General features: G+C 35.9%; 1 protein-coding gene across 14 annotated transcripts in view; it reads right to left on the reverse strand.

Annotated features, from left to right (window-relative positions):
- Positions 1 to 223: 223 nt before the first annotated feature.
- relch (RAB11 binding and LisH domain, coiled-coil and HEAT repeat containing) overlaps positions 224 to 26,403 on the reverse strand; it is a 38,750-nt gene continuing 12,570 nt past the window's right edge. For 6 of the 14 annotated variants that reach the window (XM_043225895.1, XM_043225892.1, XM_043225903.1 and 3 more), the window contains 23 exons: positions 25,866 to 26,168; positions 24,796 to 24,871; positions 23,415 to 23,510; positions 23,127 to 23,150; positions 18,022 to 18,134; positions 17,831 to 17,921; positions 16,592 to 16,663; positions 14,976 to 15,116; positions 14,706 to 14,870; positions 13,864 to 14,011; positions 13,400 to 13,556; positions 11,625 to 11,748; positions 11,338 to 11,386; positions 10,903 to 10,982; positions 10,717 to 10,823; positions 9,327 to 9,426; positions 8,509 to 8,591; positions 7,006 to 7,069; positions 6,489 to 6,627; positions 6,163 to 6,279; positions 3,306 to 3,394; positions 2,937 to 3,007; positions 224 to 857 (listed from right to left, as the gene is read on the reverse strand). In XM_043225895.1, the coding sequence (XP_043081830.1) occupies positions 737 to 857; positions 2,937 to 3,007; positions 3,306 to 3,394; positions 6,163 to 6,279; positions 6,489 to 6,627; positions 7,006 to 7,069; positions 8,509 to 8,591; positions 9,327 to 9,426; positions 10,717 to 10,823; positions 10,903 to 10,982; positions 11,338 to 11,386; positions 11,625 to 11,748; positions 13,400 to 13,556; positions 13,864 to 14,011; positions 14,706 to 14,870; positions 14,976 to 15,116; positions 16,592 to 16,663; positions 17,831 to 17,921; positions 18,022 to 18,134; positions 23,127 to 23,150; positions 23,415 to 23,510; positions 24,796 to 24,871; positions 25,866 to 26,168 (2,530 nt within the window). In that variant the 3' untranslated portion in view covers positions 224 to 736. Of the gene's footprint in view, positions 858 to 2,936; positions 3,008 to 3,305; positions 3,395 to 6,162; positions 6,280 to 6,488; positions 6,628 to 7,005; positions 7,070 to 7,380; positions 7,464 to 8,508; positions 8,592 to 9,326; positions 9,427 to 10,716; positions 10,824 to 10,902; positions 10,983 to 11,337; positions 11,387 to 11,624; positions 11,749 to 13,399; positions 13,557 to 13,863; positions 14,012 to 14,705; positions 14,871 to 14,975; positions 15,117 to 16,591; positions 16,664 to 17,830; positions 17,922 to 18,021; positions 18,135 to 23,126; positions 23,151 to 23,414; positions 23,511 to 24,795; positions 24,872 to 25,865; positions 26,169 to 26,403 lie in introns of those variants that run through there. The other 8 variants (XM_043225905.1, XM_043225896.1, XM_043225902.1 and 5 more) reach the window with 5 other exon arrangements.

Below are 26,403 nucleotides of genomic sequence, written 5' to 3' on the forward strand. Positions count from 1 at the left end.
AAGGCTTTGTTGTTCTCAAGTTTTTCGTTGGTTTTCAAGGCCAAGCATTTATTGTAGTAACACCTGTCGAAGTGTTAGAGAAATGCTGTATATAAACTGATATGAACCTTACGCAAACAATTTGCTATTAAGTGCAGCTTTATAATAAACGCTTTCAATCTGGACATTTCAGAAAGCAAATAATAATAATAATCTGAAGGAATTAAAGAGACCACACACCGAATCAGAAGTACATAAGTACACAAGTGGTCTTCGCTTTTTATTATCTTATGACACAAATTTTCAAATATACATGATAATGGGTACTGTTCTCTCGATTCACTGTATTTTACAGTTATTTACCGTTGGAGCATATTCAAAATAAGAAACAAAACCCCGGACAAATTTTACACACTCATTAGAAAATATTCTCCAGAGACACAGCAACACATAAAAGACGACAAGACGAGGAAGGAATCCTTGTTTTGATTTCGTGAAGTTCACATTGTCCAAAACACAACCAAAAAAAAGGTGTAGTGATGCAAATAAGCCTCTGAAATAAAATCGAAATAAAAATAAATGGAAAATATTCAAACATGAGTGCAAATTTCTTTGGAGGCTGGAAAGAATTTAAGACATAAATATGTTAAAAATATAGCCTATCAAATCAAAGACGGACAAAAGAAAGGCAGACGATTGACTTCAAGTAGGAGATCCCAGAAAGTGGAGGGTTCGTGGGAAACACCCAAAGCAGCTCTCATTTCTTTCTCTGGAAAACATTCGCCAGCATGGCACCTGAGGTGGTGAGCTGGCCCATCTTACTTAGAAACTTGGTCTTTGCGTCCTCACCCACCAGACTTGCTGCAATAGAGATGGACCTAAAAAAACAATAACAAAACAGCAATGCATTCATTGATCAGAATCCAGCCACCAATCAAGGGACAGAAAATGCTCTGATGAACTCTTGGTATCTGGCAACCATACTCATGAAAGCTCACTCAGTAGAGCAGCCCTCCATAAAATTTGGCCTCCTTTTTTGATGGAAATTTCCCAAAAAAAAAAAAAAAAAAAAAAAAAAAAAAAAAAAAAAAGATTATGTTTTTTAATACATTTTAGACTTGTCTCTTTTTGTCAACAAAATGCATGTTGCATGTTGATATAGTTATAGTTATCATTTATTGACCTTACTGTCAACTTGTCTTAGTCATGGAAAAAAAAAAAAACCCTCAATGAGCGTTTTTATCATAGTTTTTGTAGCGAAATTAAAACTACTCTATATGCCAAATTTTTTGCCTGCATGCTTGCGAATCCTCTCATTGTAACCAAGTGTAACTTAATGTAAATAAAACCAAAAATGAAAATTACCCCATAAGTTTATGAATTTCTTCTTTCAGATGAACAGTCTGAGCTTTTTAAAAATGTATCCTGGCTCTTTCAAGCTTGGTAATGCTGGTGGATAGCGGCCATTCAATCAGATATATTTGCAAGTACTGCAATGTAAATGTCTAACCTATACGCCTTCAGGGGGTTATCACATGTCCTCTGGAGCAGACTGATGGGTTTTTGTAACAAATTATAAAATTATAACATTATAAAAAAAAACCCGTATGTCGCAGTACTTTAGGATATATCTGCTTCAAAATAATGGCCGCTATCCACAAGCGTTACAAAGCCTGGAAGAGCCAGGATATACCTCAGATACATCAAACAGACCTAAATTACCGCGAACGTACAAACTCAATGTTCAAATGTAATTTCTTCCTTATTATTGCCTAAGCTGAAAACTCTTGTGCTGCCCAATATTTTTGTGAGAGCTCACAGCCACACATTTTGGCAGACTGGGTGTGAATAAAACTGTGTAAGGTCATGCAAAAGAAATACCACATAATAATTTGATGAACAGAATCATTTTTTGAGTGAGTGTTTTACCACAATAAACTCAGTAAATCACTTTGTCTTTTGCATCTTTTTGTATTTTGCTCTCGAACTTGTTTCCTTTAAACATTCATGCTTTAAACGTCACCCGCCCAGCTAATTAAATATAAAAAGTTCCCGGATAACCCACGGCAAAAACAAACCCACAACATTTGTGAGAGGCAGACTCCACTGATGTATCGTGACTTAACGACAGACTTCGCTGCAGTTATAAAGTTCGAACATATTTATAAATATCTCAACGAAACCACTGGAAGCGTTGCTACGACACCAACTGTGAAATTTAAAAGACAAGTGCTGTTTAGAATCAAGCCGCATCTTTAAGTGAAGGGTTTTAAAGAGTGCCACACGTGTTCGCAAGCTGGGTATGTTTCGTTTTGGAAACCTCAGTTCGACGGAGTCCTTAGCAAGCAAAAAAATTTGACTGTACGTACTCTTACTCTAAGTCATTCAACTCTTGAAAAATCGCACGCTTCAGCAAATAAAAATCCATTTAGTGCACATTACACGTTATATGAAACAGTCAGCACCAAATTTGGAGTGGAAATATTGGATAAATGACGGTGTACGTGTCCATGTAGCTTTACACAGCTGCTTTAAGTGTAATATGAAGCAGCAGTACCACTGGCCTACAGGCACGGCCCAAATGGAGCGGGTTCGCAATAATCATGTGGCTAAACCAGCCTGCAATGCCTGATGGGAACTGTCTAGCAGTGGAGAGACTGAGTCAAACCCAAGCTGATCTCAAACGGATAAATCGTTGAGGAAATTAACACGCTAAAAGCGTACCTTAAGACCGAGTAGGTGTTCTCGAGAATTATTTATTTTTACTCCGCTACTGAATGAGCACTTGTTCTGCTTGTTTTGTTTTACGGCCAGGGAGTTATTTAAACTAAAACGGGAGAAGCAGACACTGTATTCATTACGTTTCCTTCTTGCGCGTAGTGATCCGAGGCTCCTTTCGCAGGAAACGAGAACACTAAAGCACTGTACGAATAAAATAAATGAGCTCGTCTCCTCACCCTTGTGCTTCTCCAATGCCTTTGTTCTCCACCTTTATTTCGCACTCCTTTATCATGGAACTGAGAATAACCTAAAAGGACAAACGGGAAAAGAGGGAGTATTCTTAGAGCGCTGCTGGGAAGTGTGACATGCAGGCAGACACCAGCGCATCAGCTGGACATTACTAGGCAAAGGAAATTAAATAAATAGAAATCGGGTTACGTGACATGCGGTGTGATAAAACGTTAGGATGACAAGACCGGACCAGGCTTTGGAAAAAGCACACAGTGTTATGGGTCTGTATTTAATTAAGAGTTATGGGTGGTTGTTGTAGTTGTGTCACGCAGACATGATGACAGAGAAACATTTTTGAAATGTTGATTTCATACCTCATGCTCCGGAGAGAGCTGCTCCATATCAGTCCTCAAACATCTCAGTCCGGGGAGGAAATGATTCACCATGAGCTCTTCAGAAATAACTAAACCCCCGGAGTTAAGGAAAGACCGTCAAACGTAGTCCCATCTACAGTTCAGTATGCATACTTATATAATATCGTGTCTGTCAAGCAACGTGTTTTGGGCAGACGACCGTCAAACATCAGCTTCAGTGTAGATGGTAAAATACGTAATAATTTTAATGCAAAGAATAATTTATACTCAATATGTTATTAGTGCATGCTGTTTTATAATGTACTCCAATACTGAGGTGCATATTATTGCCATTATTAGCAATAAGAAGTATAAACAGTGGAATGCATAGCTATTTGTACTTAGTTTAAATAGCATTTAAATAGCATATATAAAAAAACGATAGCTTTTAGTGTAAATATAATTCATTGTTATTTAAAATCCATCACAAATCAGAGTAAAAATATTGCTAAAACATAAGCTGTTTAATAGCCTTTACCACTATTTACACATAGTGCAAATAGCAGCTGTCATAAATGAATCAATATAAACATATCTCTTTGTGTGTTTATAAAATCACAACATAAAATATCAAATTTTACACTGTAATCAACCTATTTTTAAGGTTGTTAATAATTTCAATAAACTGAAATGATAAAATATTAAACACAAAATGACAACTACATGAAAATAGAGTGGAAACATAAAAAAAGACAGAAAAATAAAATTACATATACATATATATATATATATATATATATATATATATATATATATATATATATATATATATATATATATATATATATATATATATATATACACACATATACATACATACATAATTATGTAATTTTATTTTTCTGTCTTTTTTAATAAAAAAAAATATATATAACAAACTATAATTAGGGCTATATGGTTTCACTAAATAAATTACTATATTAAAAACTATATTAAACCTACAATTATGGCTGCTAATCTTTTGTTAAATTAATTAAATTATGTTAATTAGTATTACATGAAACACCAATGAATTAATTATTTTCGATAATTAAACCACATAGATCAATATTTGCTGTGAAAAGATATTATCACTTACATTTTTACTAAATTATCATGTAATTTACACCTCTGTTCATAATGCCTCTGAAAATATAAATGCCAATTCAAAATGACAAATTTTTAAGAATAACTTTGGTAATTCGGCTAAATCTACTAAAATCCGCGAATGAATCAATCAATGCATCAGCTTCGGGATCACTTCACCTCTAAAAGCGACCAAACCAAAACTTGATATAAACCGAACCGTGAGATATTTGCACCGTTAAACCCCTATCGCCTTCCCATAATGACTTGCACTTTTAGAGTAAATACACAGCAGTATACAGTCCACGATCCAGACTCGACCTCATATCGATCATGTTGCAAAACCTCAAAACACAGACAGGACTAGGTTTTACAAAACTGCCTGGGGGGCAAGCCACTGCTACAGGGGGGTCTCAGCTGTGACACAGCAGACAAAAATAAAACAGAGAAAGATATGGCAAGACAAAAGAGCATCTGCAAAGGCATGTATGCTGGGAATCCTGACCAAAGGGCTGGGCTAGGCTCTCTTCGCTCAAACGGACAACATCACAAGAGCATTTAACGACAAATTCTGCCATCCACCCTGCAATTTAGCGTACAAAAATGGCTGAGGTTTATTTTCTTTCTTTCCTTGCCAGCGGGATATGCAAACATTTTCGCAACGATGAAGCTCTCAGAAGAAAAGGAGGGAAAAAAAGGAAAAAAAAAAGAGTGAGAATGCAAATCGAGCTATGGGAGACTCATGTCCAGCTTAAATAGTTGACCGTCGCTCAAAAACTCAGAAAGCTAGAGAGAAAGTGGCCACACAGACTGTGTGCAGTATCTGTTATTAAGTTGAAACTGGAGGTAAAACTGTGGTTATACTGTTCAAGCTGCCATGCGCCACAAAATCAGTCGAGAAACCAGTGAAAGATGGCTTCTGCTTCCAAACATCAGCAGTGGAGGTGTACGGTGCGATTCTGCCGTCTATCTGTTTTCAATTTGTAATCAAAAATGTTCCCTCTTAGAGAAAAACGCAAACCGCTGGGCATTGCTGACTTCTGAGGCTTACAAAAATAATAGAAACGCTTGATTGATTTGTAGAAAAAAGGCCTCAAATGGTCAGCCAAATGATTGCCTTGACTGTTCACGGATTGTCTGATGATTTCCCAAAATAGCAAAGGCTTGGCAAAATGACAAGTTACAATCTGATTGGCTTACGCAAATTTCAGACACACACAGCACTAAAAGGAATGTTTTTTTTTCATAAATATATACATACATGTGTCTCTATTTATATATATACATAAAATACACAGAGCACACACATATATAATGCAAGACTTTGATTTTGGATGCACTAGAATGAACACAAAATTAGAAAATATATATTTTTTATGCGTTACGTATAATAAAATGGTAAGTATAGAAGACTCATTTTCAACAGAGGTGAAGGTTTACGGTGGTTTTTCAGGTTTCTTTCAAAGCGTTTTGCTTCACAAGACATCTACTGATAGACTTGAGACTCGGATTATTTGTTGATTACTGTAATGTTTTTATCAGTCGTTTGGACTCTCATTCTGACGGCACCCATTCACTGCTGAGGAACCACTGACAAGCAAGTGATCTTCTTAAATCTTAATTTGATGGTTTAAGTACATGAATTGTCATTTTTTCACGCTAGTAGATAAATCCTTGCTGTGCAAAACAAGTTGAAAGGTGGTTCCAAACACACAAAATTAGAAGTCAAATTAAGAATTAAATGAAAGGATACAACAGCAGGATAAGGCGCTGTATGCCTCAAACAGTTGAGTGGCAATGTCAATTCTTTTACTCTCCACCGTCTGCTGGTTGTTGCACAGAGCCAGTTTGTGCAAATGAGGAAGAACAACTGTGGAAAAAAACAGAGAGAGAACAGGACATGAAAAAAACACATTATAATATAAAGCCGCATTATAATGTACGTGCAACTAAAGGGCAAACAGCCACAGAAGCATGACGGCACTGTTATCACATTACAGCAAGCTGTGGTGTTTTTCTGTGCAAACAGTAAAAAAAAAACTTTGCATATGGAAGTGAAAACATAGTGATGACACTCACATTCATCTCTGAAGCGTGGCTCTGCATTGGGTCCTACTCTTCCAAATGTTTTGATGATTTCCATGTGCAAAGAATGCTGGTCCTGATACTGGGGGTCTTCCAGAAAAGAGGCCAGCTGCATTTTCACTCTCTCTAGCAGCTTATGAACACAAATGACACAAATTTATAAATACACACACACACACACACACACACACACACACACACCGCATCCAAACAAGTTTTTGCTTTCGTCATATGTGCGTGTACTGCAATACTCATATATTCATATTTTTATTGTATATAAATATATTTAACATATAAACAACACATTTTTCTTAAATATTTACAAGCGTGCGTTTGTATTTAAAATTGTACATATTTATATATTCACATACATTTAAATATACGTTTATATTATACACACAGATATTATATAACTAAACATAAAAAAAAAAAAAAAAAAATCAATAAACTAGAGATTTAAATACACAAATATATGTGGGTCGTGCGTGTGTTCACAAGAGAAGACTCGTACCTCTTTTTGCGTTACGGTTTCCATAATAGTTCCAAAGGCAGGTATTGTTGATATCCTCACTGAGCTGAAAGCAGAAAATCTGTCACTACACATCCAAAAGCAACCACTCAGTCACCCACTAAAATGATAAAAGATGCATGAATGGAACAGAACCATAAGATGTCAATCACTTGATGGAATATGTGGTAAGCAAGATGATTAATGTCACATGATCATTCCCATGTCAGTATGAAAACCAAAACAGAAACAAACAGACAACAAATATCCAAACCCCCCCCAGAAAATTAAAAAAATAAAAAATATCCAACCAAGAGAATGCGGAGAGGAGACAGGATATTTGGTTTTTAAAGTGTCTCATAGCTGCGGTTAACTCACAATTCAGGACCACTGCACAAGGTAATAAGGGCCGGGGCTACTCGCTTGTCAATTAAGGCTTCGCTCATGCCTCGAAGAACCAGCTGCAAACCAGTCAGATGCAAAAGAGAGACGGGGGGGTCAAACACAAATGGCCAAGAACCTAGCAGGGAAGGGGTGGTGGTAGAGGGGACTGTAGTGCTAGGGGGACCTTGGGAAAGAGTGACTGGCAGCCAAACATGCCACGGGCCACATGGATGGACAAATGGGCTGAATGGAGGGATGAATGGATTGTGGAAAGCAGGCAGCTTCTCCAAGCATGCGGCGATTAGTGTAGCCTGAACGAAGGATGTTAGTACACCGAGCACGTGACACAAACAAAATAAGCACTGTCTCTCAAGCCTTGGTTTCATCAGGAGAGCCAGATGTACTCCTTCGCACTGGCGTAACATCAGCATGAATTACAAATCGTGCATATATAAGGAATAATTCTATCATCTGGAACAGTGATTAACAATGGCATATAAAGAAATAAAATAATAAGAAAAAAAAGAATATTTATACAATTAAGCACACTTAACCCACTGTTGGTTAGTAACTTTTTATAATGCAAGAAATACAGAAATTAAATATTTATAATGTATAATGCCTGAACTATATTCCAGACTAAAATAAAAATAAGCAAAAATTAATAATCTTTTTTTAAACATTTTGACATTGACACTATTTTCATAGAATTTTTCAAAGCAATTAACCCTCCAGATGTCAGAAACCTATTATAATGCAATAAATAAATATTAAATAAATATAATTTCATGTACAATTTATATATATATATATATATATATATATATATATATATATATATATATATATATATATATATATATATATAAATATAAATAAAACAACACACACACGTATATTTATAAAATCATAAAAAATATGATTATTATTTATTTATTTGTTTTTATTTTAAGGTGACATTTGATTATTTTCCTTTCAACAGCGTCAAAAACCTAAATCTCGGCTCAAATAGGCGGTGATCATTTGAGAAGGGGCTAATAAATAAGTGAATAAAATCGTGGCCTCCTGAGAGAACCAAGGCGGAGGGAGGTGCATGGATGAAGGAGGCAGGAGGAGACTTACATTTCAGGATCACTGGAGAGAGTGATAAGTGCTGGAACAACTCTCTGAGCTACTAGAGTTTCATTCACCCCCTTCACCAACAGCTGATTGGTCAGAGCAGGGGTGATGTCACACAGGATGCATGGAAAGAGCGAGCACAGTGTCATGGAACACCGCAGAGAGAAAGAGAGAGAGAAACAAAAGAACACAAAAAAGAAACAACGGTAACAAACTAAAAAAACAGCGCAGACATACAACGAAAAACATGACAGAAGCCCAAGAAGGCGCTACACAGATAAATTAAACCAAATTAAGGGCTAAAGAGGCCAGGCAAATTTAACTACAGCTACGACCACAGATGAGGAGAAGGGGGATTTTCTCACAAGGAAGAGTTTCTGAACACTCCTCCGACCTTCATTACCGACTTACAACGGGGTGGGGGGGGTGGGGATGAAATGTGGGGGGTCGTTACGTCATTTTTGAATGGCAATAGCAAGCGTGCTGTGGTGCAAAAGACGTACGGATGCTTTAAAGCTGCAACAACTTCAAATACAAGTAAACATTCAGTGATTTGACAGGTAACAGGGATGACAAGGCACAAGGGGGCCCTAGAGGGAGTGTGGAGAGCTCTGGAAATACATATTCACCACCTCACACCAAACATTAACATCACATTACAGCAAATGTGCATTAAAAACAAAGTATCGGGTAGCAAAACTAATCATTTGACTGGCCTGGAGGATGCTAAATGTCTTTAAACAGAAACGTATTTATTAACTTTGTGGCTAAGTGAACTATGCATTTCAATGTTTGAAGTGGGAGTCGGAGGAAGGGCTTACCTCGAACATGCGTGCAGCGGTGCAGCGAACCAGTGCAGATGTATGGACCACCCCATACCAAAGCACCGTCAGTAGGAGCTCGTGATACGCTGGGTTTGCCCTGGAGACAGGAAGTAACGGTTTTAGTGGGTAATCACAAATGACAGTTGACGATCCTACCAAACCCGATCTTCTAGTCAGTTAGAGCGCCATTAGCATGAAACGTCTGCGGTATTAGATCATCGGGATATGGGAGTCTAACAAATTGGGACATGTTATTTTTGTACTAAAGTGCTTAAGCCATAATTGTCGGTTTATGCGGGGCTCAACTTCAAGGATGACCTACCGGCCTCAGGCTGGTATGTGAGTGATTATGTCTCGCAAATGTAAACATTTGGTTTTATGCGACGTTCGGTTTAGAATTTAACCTTATAAACAGTATTCATTTAAAACTTTTTAAAAGTTTCTAATACCATAAACCTTTAAAGGGATGGTTCACCCGGAAATTACTACATTAATACATGAATTTAAACCATTTTTTTAGATGGTGAAAATAATAAGTGTTCTAATAATTGTGGCCACACTGGTATAGAGGAAACTGTCAAAATTGCTATAATTATTTGCGATCAATAAGAAAAAGAAAATGACAAATCAACTTTGACAAACATCAAAAAAAAAAAAAGAATTAACAATATTTTACAACTTTTAACACAATTAAAACACAAAATACAATTATAAATGTAAAATCTATATAAATGTATACAAATATTACAATTACAAATAATAACATTTTCATATATACTGCAATTAAAACACTTAGATATAAATAAGAACAAAAAAACCTTGAAATAATACAATTCTTAAAATAATTATTAAAAAAACTGGTTAAGCCTCAGGATGCCAGAAGCCTGTTATAATGGAAAAATAATAATAAAATAAATACAAATAATTCAAATGAAAAAAAGAAGATATATTATTCATTTTACATTCTATATTTCAAATGATGTAATGTAAAGCTAATAAGACAAATATAAAGTTACATTTTACAGTAATAAATAAATCTAACCATGCAAGGTATGAGATTGAGATTGAGATTTTAATTGCATTCTTTAAGGCTTGACAGCCTCTGGTTACAGCTAAACATCTGCTTCAGCGTTCCAATAAAATAAATCATATGGGTTTGGAATAGCATGAGCGTGAGTAAATAATGACAGTTTAATAACTTTTGCGTGAACTACTCCTTTCGAATGGATGAATTAATAAACTTTAGTGCATAGAAACTGACAGGTACTCTCAACGGCAGGGGGTCATGACACTCGAGAGCAAGTCATTTTACATCAGCTTAAAGGAATTGCAGCCTGGAATGAGCCCATGCAGAAATGCAGGTTTAACAATGCTGACAGACACTCACCCCAGCTCTACAAATGAAGCCTTTAGACTGTCGAGGGGAGCATGGGAGAGAGACAGCGTGGTCATGACATCCTCAAGAAATCCAACCAAGAGTTTACGGTCCTCCTCCTGAAATGAACGACTTCATCAGAGGAAGGCTTTTTCTGAATTAAGACCTCACGCGCCAGGTGTACAGTGAAGCTTGTACCTGATTGTAGCACGTCAGGACTCCGGTTGCATAGATCGGCACCGTAGCCTTCGTAAGGATGCCGTTTCCTGCGGAGGCGTCTGCAGGACACAATCCGTGTTATACATCTCTAAACATAACTCAACTGACTCTTAAGAATTAGTTGAACTCATCTGGTAATAATTTAGTAAGATTCAAACCATTACAATGATACGACATGCCCAGTTTTGTTGGCAGATGCTTTAACCGTAGACATTTTTTTTTTTAACTCAACAAACATTCGAAGAATGAAAGAAAAAGCTCCATTTCCAAATCCCATGAAGAGTGAAAACACATATTTGACACACAAGTTTCAAGCATGGGAAAGAGATATAGAGACAAAGTGTGTGTGTTCTCTTCCCAGTCCGTCTTCTGACAGGGGGAGTATTATTTTTGGGTAAGTCAAAAGTCACTCACCCACATTCTCCTCAGATAGCCGCAGGATTTCTTGGAATTGAGGTTTTACCTTCAAAAATGAGGGGAAAACAACACCTACATTAAACGGAAACTGCTGAAATGTGTATCTGAGCTGGATTATTTGCAGCACAACCTCTATTTAGCTACTTGACTTGGCTATATATATATATATATATATATATATATATATATATATATATATATATATATATAAAAAAGAGAAAGGACAGAAAAAGGATCCTACAGAGAGAGACGTCTGTATGGCGAACGTCTTTGACCTGTCCTACCTTAGTGTTGGTAAAGATTTTCCCAAACGTTCGACATAACCTCCAGAAGAACCTGGAGAACTCGTGCACACAGGTGGATGAGGTGACGTTGATGCGTCCTACAATCTCTATAAGCTGTGGTAAACTGTGGACAAAAAGACAGAAACAGGTCCAATGCAAATGTAGGTAAACTTATGTAGGCATTTACGTGCAACATGTGATGAAATGTACACAAAAAAAATACAGTCACTGAAATTCATTGTACCTAACTGCTCCATCGTACCTTTATTTTTATGTTACATACTCTCACACACACATTTATGTGTATTTATGTGCGTGCGTGTGTACTGCTTTTTGTGGGCACAAACTTGTTTAATGACATTGGAATGACAGACGTATTATAATTTATAGGTGGTTTATGAGGACACAAATTAATTTTATAAAATTATCAATTTTTTTTAAATTTTAATAAGAATACTAACATCTTTATAGCAGGGTTTCTGCAGACACTAATAACTAAAACTTAAGCCTTTTCAATACCTTTTTCATACCACCTCATATAAAATTTAAGACCTAAATTATATTACGTACACATTATATTACGTATGTATATGTAATATTTAATGCATTTAAGATAAAAAGAAAATAATTAATACTTATTACTAAGATATATAGCGAACTTTTCATAGCAGCAGTCAATATTCCATGCAAAATATGAAGCAATATTTTCATCAGTGCTCTATAAGCTTTTAGATGCTAAAATACGCATTTTTTTAACCTTTAAATAGGCCTATTTTTTACAAATGCATAGATGTTTTGAGATATTAAACATAAAACGTTGGATGCTTACATTTGAAATCATTTAAATAATAAAAGATACTTAATTATTTAAATAATAAAATAAAATCCTTCACGTAGTTGTGCATGCGTGCTCTCTGTAGGTGTTTTGAATGCTTTTTGCATCGCGCGAACATTCAGTAAAATAGCTCACTTGTCATTGCATGTTACTCAAATACATCCTGTTATAAATAAACTAAAGATTTTGAATTCGTACCTCAGTGTATTTGTTCTGAGTTTCTTTATGTGTGCTTTTACGCTCATTTGTTTACACTGAACATAGGCTAATAAAACTAGAAGAATCATTCTCGGGTTTTGATAAATCATGTTTTTTTTGGGGTCACTTTAATCATTTTTAATCAGGCTATTTGTCTGGACGGGCAAGTAAAGGAAAAAAAAATATATAATAAACTTCTCTAGCCATGAGGCTGATAAGCTGTAGCTCGGACATTAGGGTTCAACCTGCATTTTACTGCAATTCCCTCTGAAGATGCAGTAACCAGCACGGGGGAGAAAAACAGGTCTGTCCAGTTCAGACTGAAGATATTTTAGCAGTAATGTGATCAAAAACATTTAAGACCCATCAAATCCGAATTTAAGACTTTTTAAGGACCCGTGGACACCCTGTTATAGCTATTTGAGTTTGTCTGGAGTGGCTTATTGCAAATGTTAATGTTCTTTGTTATTACGTCACCTGACACTTCTTCTCACTTATTTTTCGAAATAATCAGTTTGGGATGAATAGAAATCTTTAAATATTGAATTCTAACATTATATCAATGGATCAAGGTTTCTTTTTAAGAACACATTTGCATGCCATTTAATGCTTTAGAATGTCTGAGGTGTGGCCTGGTGCTCCAGCATGAGTGGGTGACCAAAGTTCCTGTCTCCACCTTCAATAAAAATGGCAAAAACCAGAGGTCATAAGGGGGAAGAGTGCGTGTGAGACATTGACTTACAACTGGTTGACCACCCAGAGCAAACTGTCCCATCCTGTAGTTCCTTCATGTTGGAGCTGATGATCATATAACTGCAGCAGAACAGCCAACTGCTCTCGGCTGCCCACGATGGTGGCCACGTCCTGCAACGGGGAGGCTGGCCGCGGGAACCGGGTCACTGTGAGGTCATATGCACGCACACACACACACACACACGCACACACACACACACAGGAGCAGATTTTAAAACCAAGAATATACCAAAAAAGCATAACGGCGCAAATCATCTGATGCGGCCGCCGTGCGTAAATGAAAGAGCACTTTGATAGTGAGCCCAAAACCAGAGAGCAACCTCAACATGGCAGGAACCCTACAGTTACACTGAGTCAGGCGCCAGGTCTGCGTCGCTAAACGTGGCCTGACTGAGAACGTTAGCGAAAAACGTGTGCGTGTGCGCGCGTGTGTTGACGTTGGCCGACCCTCACCCTCGATCGGAGGCACGTCTCCCTGTAGTTTGGCTCGGCTGGTGAAGGGGGCGTTCTGAAGCAGCACCGCAAACAGAGACGGGATGAGGGACTGAAGCGCTGACAGATACATATGCAGCTTGTGTTCATCTAGACCATATTCACCCTGCTGGAGGAAGAGAGAGGAATTTAGGAACTAAATAACTGAAAGAGATTTTTTGTGCCGGATATGTTGTGCTAAGTTACTTTGTGGGGACAAAATGACTCTAAAATGTTCTTAGAGAAAACTGCACAACCTGGCAAAACCTTAAAGAATGTTTGAAAAAGAATTTTAAAGATTTTTTTCCAAAGAGTCAATTATAGAAAGAATATTTTATTCTAATAATTCATTGCATTCTATGGATTCAAGACACATTTTGATAGATTCAAATGTACAATGTTTAAATTTTAATTTAATTTAGTTTTTGAAAAAAGTCATGTTCACAGAGGCTGTGTTTATTTGATGAAAAATACAGTAAAAACAGTCATTTTCTGAAATATTATTACACATTTTAAATAACTGCTTTCTATTTTAATATTTCTTTACATTAATTTCAGCAGACATTAATTCAGTCTTTAGTGTCAGAAATTATTGTAATAAGCTGATTTGTTGCTAAGGAAATATATATATGTTTATATATAATACATTTATATAAAAATATATAAATGTTTTCTTTAAAAACAAAACTGTAGTGTGAAAATTTATTCCAAGTAAACATGCGATTCAGAACAATAAATATTTAATTCTCAAGATACAAATGTAACTGAACAGGAGTGTGTGTGTGTGTGTGTGTGTGTGTGTGTGAGTACGTGCTGGTTTTCACCTTGAGCAGCTTCTCAATGCGTGTGAGGAGGGAGGGGATGAGCTGTGACTGTAAGTTGCCCAGCTCTGTGCACCAGGCAGCGAAGGCAGGAATGAACACTTGGTGGGTGGCACTGACCACCCGCTCCGACGGGTCACCCAGAGACAACAGCATCAGCTCAAAGCCCTGTTACATAGCCGTATACGAAATGAAGCAGACGTGCATAAGAAAACACCAGTAAAGTAAGTGTAAAAACACTGGCTTGTGCTTGAGACTAAAACACGCACACACCTGGGAGTATTTGTCTGGGTCATCAATGTAGCCCATTATGATGCCCAAACTTTTCACCACGGCCTCTCTGACCATATCAGCTTTATCTTCCGCCAACATTTGCTGGAGCATGGATAGAACCAGAGAGCTTCGGATCTCCTTCTGCAGACACACACACGCACACATACTTGTATTCACGTGCCATCTGAACTGCCTACACAACATCTTTTTTGTATTCTGCTGTGCTTGGTTAAGTGATTAAGTGTTCACACTCACGAGGAAGTGAGTAAACATCAGACACACCATAATAGACTGGAGCATACAAAGGCAAAAAATGCATAACACCAACAATCAGAGCACCGTTTGAGCCAAATCACTTCAGATGTATAGGCTAGTTTTTTATAGCATAAATAAATGAGACGCCCAATAAACAATACGACGGTAACAATATGCAGCCAAAACTCTAACATGCAAATTATTTATTAATAGAATATTTTTTTTCAAATAGTAAGTTCAAAATAACAGCATTTGTTTGAAAAATACACCATTTGTATGAAGGTAAACATTTTCATGATCAGATTTTTTTAATTTTGTGCCTTTGCTGAACAAAAGTTCATTTCTTGGGAAAAAAAAAAAAAGTTGTGAAAATTAGGACATTTGTATTCTTAATAAATATGCAATTCACGCAAGTCTTCATTCTCATGATACACATACAGGATAACATTCAAAATATTCATCTAAATCTAAATTTCTTTTAAAAAGATTTAAAATCTATTTAATTTTTGTTGGCTAAAATTTTTTTTTAATTTTTGTTGGCTGTTTTAATAGAACTGATATTTCATCAAAGATTCCATTCTAAATAGATTCAAAAATTACATTCTAATTATTTAACATGTCCTTGCCAAGTAAAAGTGTTCATTTCTTTCAAAATAAATAAAACAATAATCATTAAAAAACCATAATATCAAAGACCAGAAAATTAGATCCTAAACAAATATGCGACTGAAAGAGACTTAAAAGATACAACATGTGAACAAGATATTTGAAAATATTTATTAACAAAATGCTCAGCTGTTTCTATTTGAAATTAATTCAAATATTCCATTCTGAATAAAGAATGCTAAAAAAAATCGATTCAAAAGATTCCATTCGAAAGAGTCAAACATACAAAAGATCTGATCATTCGAGTCAAAAAAAAAAAGATTCAATTGTAAATATTAAAACGCAAAAAGGATTCAAAGATTCCAATCTAACGATTCAGTTCTAAAATGATTCTAAGGCTGTTTTAAAGCACTAGATCAACAGCCTGCTGAGAGTTCCGACCATAATTCTATGATGTGCAGCCACTCTAAACAAACAGCGTTCCTCCATAGCAACACACTCACGCAGGATCAAAGTGGACACAAACGCGAACAGATTCAGCGCTATGCTGACATTCAACGGTTTGACTGTTCGATAATTATTCTTTGATTATTTCGGCATGCTCTTGCTCGACTACCACTCACCGCAGTCTGGCTAGCGTGATCTTGGACATCTCGTGTTTTAGCGATCACTAACTGTGACGTTGTTGAAAGGTGAACGTGATTAATGTGTCTCAGTTAGACTGCTTTTATATTTAGAGGAACGGAGTCTCTTACGGGTAAATAAGGGGCCAGGGCTCCACACGCTTCCGCCACTAGCAGTCTTCTCTCTGGATACTTGTGGTTGATCTGAGTGAGAGAAACACACATGTGACACAGACAGCGAAAGACACAACATGGCAGCGTCAGTTCCAGCTCTGACCGCAGGACTGCATACCCACCCGTACCCTCTGTAAACCACATTAGCTCATATTTTTCAGTGTTAAATGCTGAAACTGTTTAGGTTATTTCCTCAGCGGAAATAGGTTTCCATGTGGGGAGCTGTGAATGTACTGTAATTTTGAGAGTTTACATAAAAACTAAAGAGTAAACAGGGGATGAGATCTACCACAGCTTCAAAATGTTTTTGGACCATTTCATTCGTTTAGAGCGTAAACGTAGTAAACTTTAAATGTACTTTTTTTTAAACTAGAGATTTTTTAAATCTACAAAGATTTAAATAAAGAGAAATGTATTATAAAAACTTAAATTATTAGGATTTCCCCCCTGCAATCAAGTAATAAGAAAAATGTCTAAAAAGATCCCATCTGGTATTTTTTACTTAAGTATTGAATTTTTTTTTGTAAGTTTTGTATTAAATTATCATGTTTCCTATGTCCACAGAAATCGAATGACTAAAGCCTTTAAATCCATTTTGAGAAATTAATTTTGAAATTTACTAAATATTTTTAGAATTTGTAAAAATTATATTCAAAAAACGATTCTATTATAAAGATTGTACTGTAAAAAGATTATAATATTCGATTATAAAGACACTGTTCTAAAAAGGTTCCGATATACCGTTAAAGAATTAAATATTCAAATAAACCCTTCCGAAAAGATAAAAAAAAAAATTAACTGATCAAGTAAAAGCTAGAAATGCTCAAATTTTAATATTGAAATACACTTAACATTTAAGCGTGATTTAAATGTTCAAAAAATATTTGTGACCACTTTACGCACCATATTCTACACTTCGATAGTACTTTTTTTTATGTTAGCGAATGTTACGTTTTTTTGACACCAAAAATAGTTATAATGTAGTTTTCCATTACATGTTTACTCTTCCTCTAACCTTAATAAACAGTAGTTTATTGTGCCACTTCATCTTCTTTATGTAAATAAGCCATGCTTTGATGAGCAAACCTTTTCACATATGAAAACCATTGCAGATGTATAGATAAAAGTTTAGTGTGCTCACAAAAGATTTCCTGCTTTCTTCCCGTTTGTGAGTGTGTGTACGAGTACAGAACTAACCTGTTCCCAGCACTGTGGCAGAAGCTCGGCTTCCACCCGAGTGGGACCGACATGTCGGGCGAATGCCACACACCCGGTCAGAATCATCTGTCTGGAGAGGAACATTATAGCAGAGTGTTATCAAACTCATAACAAAAGCGATTTTTTCGGTCCGTTTACACATGCGCAGATGCCCAGATGCGCACACACACCTCTGCTCATCGTCAGGTCTCTTGATAAGATTAAAGAGGATGTGCAGTAGCTGGTCTCTTTCTTTGGGCTCGGGATGCAGGCAGGCCGTACACAGAATGAGAGGAATCAACTCCTGTGGAAACACACAGGAGAGCAGGTCAAAAGGACACGCAATGCACAGGGAAATAAACACACACACACACACGCACACATGCATCCGCCGAGACACGTCCCGAAGGGCTCAGACAGGGAACTTCGGCAAGCAGGTATTTGAGGATATAGGGAAAACTACTCTATTGAAGAAACACCTTCACCACAAAGGAGAGAGTCTACGAGCCATTCGACCAAATTTTTACTTTATTTTATCAAAACTGATTATTGTATGTATATATGGAATTTAAAAAAAGTTATGGAGTGAAGTTACTAAAAAGGCAATTTAGCTGTCTTAAAACTGTGCGTGCGTGTAATATGTTATATGAATTAAGACTGGAGCATCCCAGCACTCTTTCCCTCGTCTAACACACCGGTTTCGACTCATCGTTTCATTAGAAGAGACTGAAATGGGTCAGAAAAGATGAGTGCGGAGAGAAAATATGATGAATGTCAGATCCGCGTCAGCTCTTAAAGAAATAACCTATAATAGCCAGCTGCTGTGATGTTCATCAAGCAAAAAAAAAAGAAAAAAAAAAAGAAAGAGGAAATCAGTAACTTTTATATAGTTGTAAGTATTTGCCTGTATTTTTGTTTAGAACATAGTGCTTGATAGCTTTATTCAAAGTTATTTTTAAAGCCTAATAAATGTTAAAATTGATAGTTTTTAATGTTTAATGGCTATAGTCAATGGTTAAATATTAGGGAAATGTATTTATATATTTACAGGAAAACAAGTATTACTTGGTATAAGTGATACTGGCCTTCAGTCATAAAAAAAAAGATGCCTTCAAACAAATATTAAAAATATGTTGTTAATTTGAAGATTGAATGTGCAATTATTGCAATATAAAAATATATTTATATTACTGTATTTTATATTAATATATATTAAATATGTAAACATTTTTTAAATGTATGCATGCATGTGTTTTTATTTTTATATACATAATAAATAATAAATATATATACACACACTTCACATATATATTACTAGCACAAAGACTGAAGTGCATGTCTATCACCGTGTGTGTATGAATACGTGTCGAAATGTGAAATTTTCTGAAATACGTGCAAATCCATTTAGCCATGTAAATCAGTGGTTGTTTACCGTGAGGAGCGGTTATGAAAGAAAACCTCACCAGCATGACAGATATCACATTACAGAACAGGCAGTGTGCCCTTGGTACACGTCTCATGGCCAAACAGCGGTTACTAGCCCTATTTTCCGCGAAGATCCAGAATAGAAACAACAGATCAGGATTCGCATGAAGATTCAACATAGAAGTGTTTATTTTCTCTAGATTTATCTCATCTTGAGACGTGACTGTGGGTAGACCTCAGCCTCAAACGGACACTTTAAAGTGAAAGATAGTTAAGCAATCGTGCGGCAAGACTGCAGGCTGTTTGACGCCGTGCTTGTTTGTTTGGATGGGGGGTCACCTGCCAAGAGTTAAAACCATAATTTTAATCGTATGACAGATGTTATGAACCTAAGACTTGATCTGTTGTAGATGGCAATGAGCCGTTTCATCAGTAGTGACTTTGTGTGAAAGTGTGGCATTACGAGGCAGCAGTGTGCAGCGTCTCCTGCACCTGGACGAGAGCTTTCAACGGAGCCGTATTTATTCAATATTTTATGTGGCTCTGGTCCAAAGTGAAAGTGTGGAAATGTGTGACTGTAAATACAACTTTTGTGGAAGAGCTACTGGGGAAAAAAAAAACAATTAGAAGCAGGCATTCATGGGAAGAGCTTTGAGACTTGACCGAAAAATAAATGCACGCACACTGATCGTTGGGCCCTGTTTGAACAGATGCTTTAAACAGATTTCCAAGGCAAATAAAACTAAATTTAAAAAATGAAATAAAAATCTCACTGCATGCATGAAAATAAAAGAATTTCCATAAATTGACCAAATACATTTTTTAATTTCATCAAATAAAATATATTAAACACATTTCTAGATTTCTAAAACACTTGAATTAAAGAAAGTAATTGTTGTAATTAATAATAATAATAATAATAATAATAATAATAATAATAACAATAGTTTTATACAATTTATGAATGTCTTTTTATTATGCATTTTCTGAAAAAAAAATATATATATAAAAAAATAAATGTAAACTACACTGAAATAAATAAATCAATAAATGAATGAAAATGTATTTAAAATAATAAAGTAATACACAATTCCTTATATAACAAAACATCAAACTAGATGGTTCTAGATGGGTCCTACACTTTGGGTTTTTTTTTTTTATTTATCCTGACTTCCCATTATTTTGCCGTTTGAATAATTTCTGTTATAACAAAGAATGTCGTTTTATTATTAATAAATACAAACATTTTTGTTTTCTAATTTCTAAATAAAATGGCTTTTTTTAGTGCATTTTGCATGACAAACTTTTAACTATTGATAATGACTGCCAATTTGTTAGATTTTTTTACAATTTGGTTTGTGCCTTTTGCAAAAATGCAAAAAATAAAATCAGTTTTCAATACCTAAACAAAAAAACAAAACAAGAACTTGCAAGTTTGGATTCCTTGTGACTCCAAATTGTTTCCCACGAAAACTTGTATCTCTATGCAAATTCTCAGTAATACCATCGGCCTGCATCGACTCATTTCTTAAACACAAAGGAAATCAACTGCGACGCAGATAATTACCAGCAGAAAGCAAAGAGGCCCAATCAGAAATACACCCACGCATGCAAACGCTCCAGACATAATTCTGCAAGAAGAAGGGGAGTTTTGGACTGTTGCAAACACCTAGCGCGATGTCTTATCGGTTTTACGTGGTAATCAATAACTTCAATTGCTTTTAATTCCAAAAGACCTTATCTTGACAATAAAGTTGTTGTAGGTGTGCAGATGACAGGAATTATATCGGAAGGCAGGTGTTCCAGCGGCACCCGATTAGGAACAGATGGGGAAAAACTGAGGGTGTGTCAGATTGAGTGTGCGTCTGAATTCGAGGAAGAAGGTTACAAAGCCAACAGAATTAACAGGCAAAGCTCAAAGTCCAGTTTAGCGAGGAGATCGCTACTCCTCGTGTGGTGTTTGTTTTCACCCGACTTCAAACTGGAAAGCATCCAATCCGTCTTAAACTGTCACCTGTCTCCCGTAAAACAGAACTGCCCTATGCAAATCAGAGGGGCCCCGGCGAGGGAAATGCTGCGGAACTTGCTTGGAACGGTACACACCTTTGGGTCTGCTCTCGACAGACGTGCAGTGTGTGTTCATGTACCTTGTGTTTTTTTTTTTTACTAAACTTTCAGTCATTTAAACCAAATCGGCTCTGCAGTGGGGAGGCAAAGAAAACAACTGAATAAGGTTTGGCCATCAACTGAAAGGCAGGCACTGAACTGAAGCACAGAGAGAGGAAAAAAAAAAAAAAAAAAAAAAAAAACACAGCATAGAAATGTTTCATTGGCTTGGCTGTCAAAAGTTTCATTTGGAGGTATTAGCTTTTTTTGTAAAAAAACAAACAAACAAAAAACAGCTACTAAATATCTATAAAACAGAGTTTAGAATAGACTTAATAGTTTTTTTTAGTCAAGCTATGTTTGAAGTTATTATAAATGATATATTTGCACACTTGTGAGATTTGTGCATTTGTAACACAAATGAAAATATTTTTGATGAATCCCGAGAGCTCTCTGACCCTCGCAAAGACGGCAAGGAGCTTTACACGGAACGGAGCAGGGAGAACGGCAAAATCAGCACAAAAAATATTCTCAGAACTTTATAACATTCAACCCAGTGATGTCACGTGGATATTTCATTTTATTATTTTAACTTTTTCTGAAGATGAACGAAGGTCAACATGAGGGTGTTAATATGTATTAGTAATTAACGGCAGGATATACATTTTTCTATATTTATTGAATATTATACTTTGAATGTTATTTAATTTATTGAGCTAAAAAGTGAACTAATACACCATGTTACAATATTGTATTTCTTACTTGGTATGTGTGACTCGTTTTCCATTACAAATATTAAAACTTTCTAACATCAAGATACATCTACTTTAATAGCATAATAACGAAAGATATGAAGTTGTTTTCTGAAAAATGTATAAGTGATTTGTTTTGCTTAAAATGAGAAGAAAAATATCAATAAAAAGGAAAAAGACAAAAATACTAAGCAAGGAAAACCTTTTCTTCTTTTGGCCATGCTATGTATAATGTATGTACAATAGTGATTTTTTTACCTGCAACTCTATTTGCAGTCTTTTATTTCAGCTCAGAGGTTACGACGTGATGCAATCAATCTTTGATTGGTCACACAGCTTTACATGATATAAAAATGTGTCTGTTTCTGGTCTACCGTATTCGCATGTATATGAACGCAATAATAAAGGGTTTTTCTCTTATTCTATAGCTAATAGCTATTTTGTTTCAAAGATTTGTGCAATATTAGCCATCAATATTTTTTTGTATGTTTTGCAAGAAAACAAAAACATTTCAAAACATATTTTTAATACAAAACGGTCAATTATTTGTCCTTATTTTCCCAGTTTTGTATGTGTTGCTCATTTTGCAGTATTTATCATTAATACAGCAACAAAAGCATAAACAAATAATTGTTTAATAATTAATAATTATTTCAAGTGAATGTATATAAGCTACAGAATAGCATTACTTAAAACGTTATTTTTTTATATAGCACTGTTAACTACTAGTAATACTAATATTACGAATAATGATAAAATCATTAATTACAGATTATTGCTTATTATTTGTAAAAACATTACATTAGAACTTAATCAGTTTAGAAGTCCAGTACAAAGCAAAAGTTCACAGTGGAAAAACCAATCAATCAATAAAAAAAAAGCATAAATGGTAATGCATTTGAATCACAACTAAAGGAAGCTGATGGAAAGCCAAGTAACTGAAAGGTCAAAGGTCACACGCATGATGAAGGAAGCAGGGCTGATGTGAGAACGTGCCGATGTGTTCCACTCACCTGACAGAGGTGCACAACCATTCTCTATCGGAGCAGTGAGACGCATGCACAAAAGCAAGAGAAGAAATGAGTGAACAGAACGAAGAGAGAGAGTGGATTGGGTTTGGGAGAGAGAGAGAGAGAGAGAGAGAGAGAGAGAGAGACACACACACAACTGCAATGGAAAAAAATAAGTTGATTCAACGTTGAATTAAGAATAGAATGAGAGGGAGAGGCCAGCCGCAGTGGACATGGAAGTGGCTGATGGAAGATGAGTGTTGGGTGTTGGGTCAAAAGGTCATGGGTTACCTCTCGCTTGGCCAGCAGGACGTTGGGTACGATGTGTGGGAGACAGCGGCCCAGCATGAGCATGACGCTCTGCTCGCTGTCAGCTATCCGAGACACCTGAGAAACGAGGACACGGGAATTAGGCGCAAAAATGCGACCACATAAAGGCAAGCAGAAGAAAACATTTCATTTAATGACACGTGGCTAAAAATCACTGCATAGCTGCAACCCGAGAACCCTTCCTGCATTTGTATTCTGGACACAGAACACACTGTGAACTCCGAGACCTCTCTAAACGTGCCTATTAATGCATTCCTGCTGATTCTGAGAGCAAATGAACCGCTTCCAGTGCACTTCTTTCGGTTCTAATGACCGGTCATAATAGTTTAAAACTACAATTGTCGGCATTTACGCAGCCCTAGTGATCGTTCCAAACCTTTTTGCCTTTAACTAAATAAAACAGCATGAAAGTGGTGCATGTGACTTATTGAAAGTGTGAAAGTAGGTTTGAATGATGAATATACTGAAATTTAAAACGGTATTTGTTGATTAATCTTCCTCTAACGTGAGCTGTTGACCCCTGCAGCTGGATCATAGAGTCACTGAATTGATAAGAAAAAATGTGTCGTTTTAGTATTATTTATAGACTATTACTTATTCATAAATAGCTTTGTTTTGTTTTAATTAAATTAAATGCCTATTATTGTGCATTTTTTCAGTTTTAGTGAAAATTATTTTAGCTTTAGTTTTAACTAACAGTATGAACACACAAACTGGATCAGTTAGATTCATAATCATTCAGACTAATTGGATCAACTAAAACGTTGAAAGAATGATGACTTTGGGGAAAAAAGAAATGAAAAATTCAGTCATGAAACAACTTCTTGGCTACTTCTTAAGACTTTATGGACACGCCAGGATTTTCAGTGAATAACTACTTAATTTGTCTTTTTGTCGCACAAAGCTATTGCATACAGTGAAACAAATATACTAAAATGCATTTGAAATGCATTTATTTAATGCTAAGCATACTACAAATACATTTACATATTTATGTGCTTAAAAAGAACTTGCAATTGTATTTTAGGCTTAATACTAAAAAATGTGCAAGTAGCATTTAAAAAATATGTATTTAGTGATATGTTCATAGATTTTAATTTATACTTAGCATAAAATAAACATGTTATCTGTATAGAGTGACTTACATTAATACAGTTAAACAAAGCTTCTTAAATTAAACATTTATAAGGTTTTTTCAACCTTTTTAACTTTTAAAGCTTCAGGTCATATTCACTCTAGCTGAAGTCAATTCAAAAAGTTCAAAAATTCTGTGGGTGGCACAATAAGTAGACTCTACATGTGCTTACGCTTTTGTACCTGTATGCTACCTAATCCCACTCACCTCCGAGCCCAGCCTACTGTCAGCAGACATTCGACAGAAGGACAAAAGTGCTTGGTGGAAGGCCGGAGACAGCTTTCTGCACAAGCAAACAAAACATGATTTAACAAGCCACCTCCACCTCCGGTTACCAATAACTCTGCATATTAGACCGGCTTTCCACAGCACAGAGCAAAGCGCTGATAAAGGAACAGTCAAAACAAAAAGAGGGTCATTTGTCTGAATCAGCCTCGTGGGGTAAAAGTCCATCCGGAGCAGATGTGCAAAATGATGATGAATGGAATATATGGTGCCAGTCAGCACTGGAGTGGTGCTCAATGCAGTGCTGCCATCTAGTGCCATAACAGTTACAGCAAAAACGATTCTTAAATGACTTGATCAAAGTTACGATTTTTTCATCATTTTAATATACTGATTGATATTATTAATAAATGTAATTTTACCATCAATAAGATAAATTAAATTTCATGTTATTTCACTTTTTATTGTTTTAGTTCATCATGTTTAACTACATTAAAATAAACAAATGTTTTATTAATTTAAAAAAATATATAGTAATATAATAATAATAATAATAATAATAATAATACAGTTATATTTTTATATTTTAGTTTAGTTAACATTTATTTGAATTGTTTTCATTTATTACTATAGCAACCCAGTTAACAATTTTGTAAACATGCTGCTTAATGTTTTTTTTTGTGGAAGTAATTATTTTATTGATATATGGCAACACTTTATTTGAAGGTTTTTTTAAGGTGACTCTTTTGTGTTGGAAAGGTATACAACCACCCAGTAGCCATCTATCAATGCCCTAGCATTAAAACCATAAAGCAACAATACAACAAAACATTCAAATAATCAAAGCAATGGCAGCTGGTGTGCAGCCTAATGTTTGGAAAGCTTTCGCATTAAGAGTAAGTGTTATGCTAAAAATGTGGCCTAGAAAGAAAGCTCGCTTCTAATAGAGGTTCGTTGCTTGAGTGCTTTTTTATGTATCTCTGCATCTCATCACCTCCTTTTTTTTATAGGCACGCGAGCGTACACTGCAATAAGGAAGCGCTGGTTCTCACCTGTTGGGCTGGTCAAATTGCACAGAGGTTTTACCCTGCTGACTCTGAGACTTTAGTTTGCTGTGAGGTTGTGTACCAGTAGTGGTGCTTTCAGTGCAGTCAGTAGTAGAAGTAGTAGTGGTGGTTGAGGTCTTTGTAGTGTTGGCATCCGAGGAGCCGTCAGTTTCTGTGACGCCTCGTATATCCAAATACTGTCCATTGTCTAGGGGGGGTTTACCACATGGAGTGTCTTCTTTAGATTGAGCCGACTTCACCGCAGATGCGGGTTCTGATGCGACATTCCTCTGAAGCGCCTGGATATCGCTGCACACACACAAAGGAACATGTATTACATTTAGCGAGGAGTAAAATGCATGCACGCAAAATGCACTAAAATGCTGAATCGCAAGTAGAAAAGTGAATACACAGACAGAGGGAACAGCGAAGAAAGAGACAGGAGATAAAGTATGAATTGGAGGCAAAACCAGTTAAGATATGTAGAGCTCATCTCTTGCTAGGAAACGTAAATGCCATGCTGAAAAATGTCAGAGAGCTGAAG

This window comes from Puntigrus tetrazona, chromosome 24 (assembly GCF_018831695.1).
Source record: "Puntigrus tetrazona isolate hp1 chromosome 24, ASM1883169v1, whole genome shotgun sequence".
Lineage (NCBI taxonomy): Eukaryota > Metazoa > Chordata > Actinopteri > Cypriniformes > Cyprinidae > Puntigrus > Puntigrus tetrazona.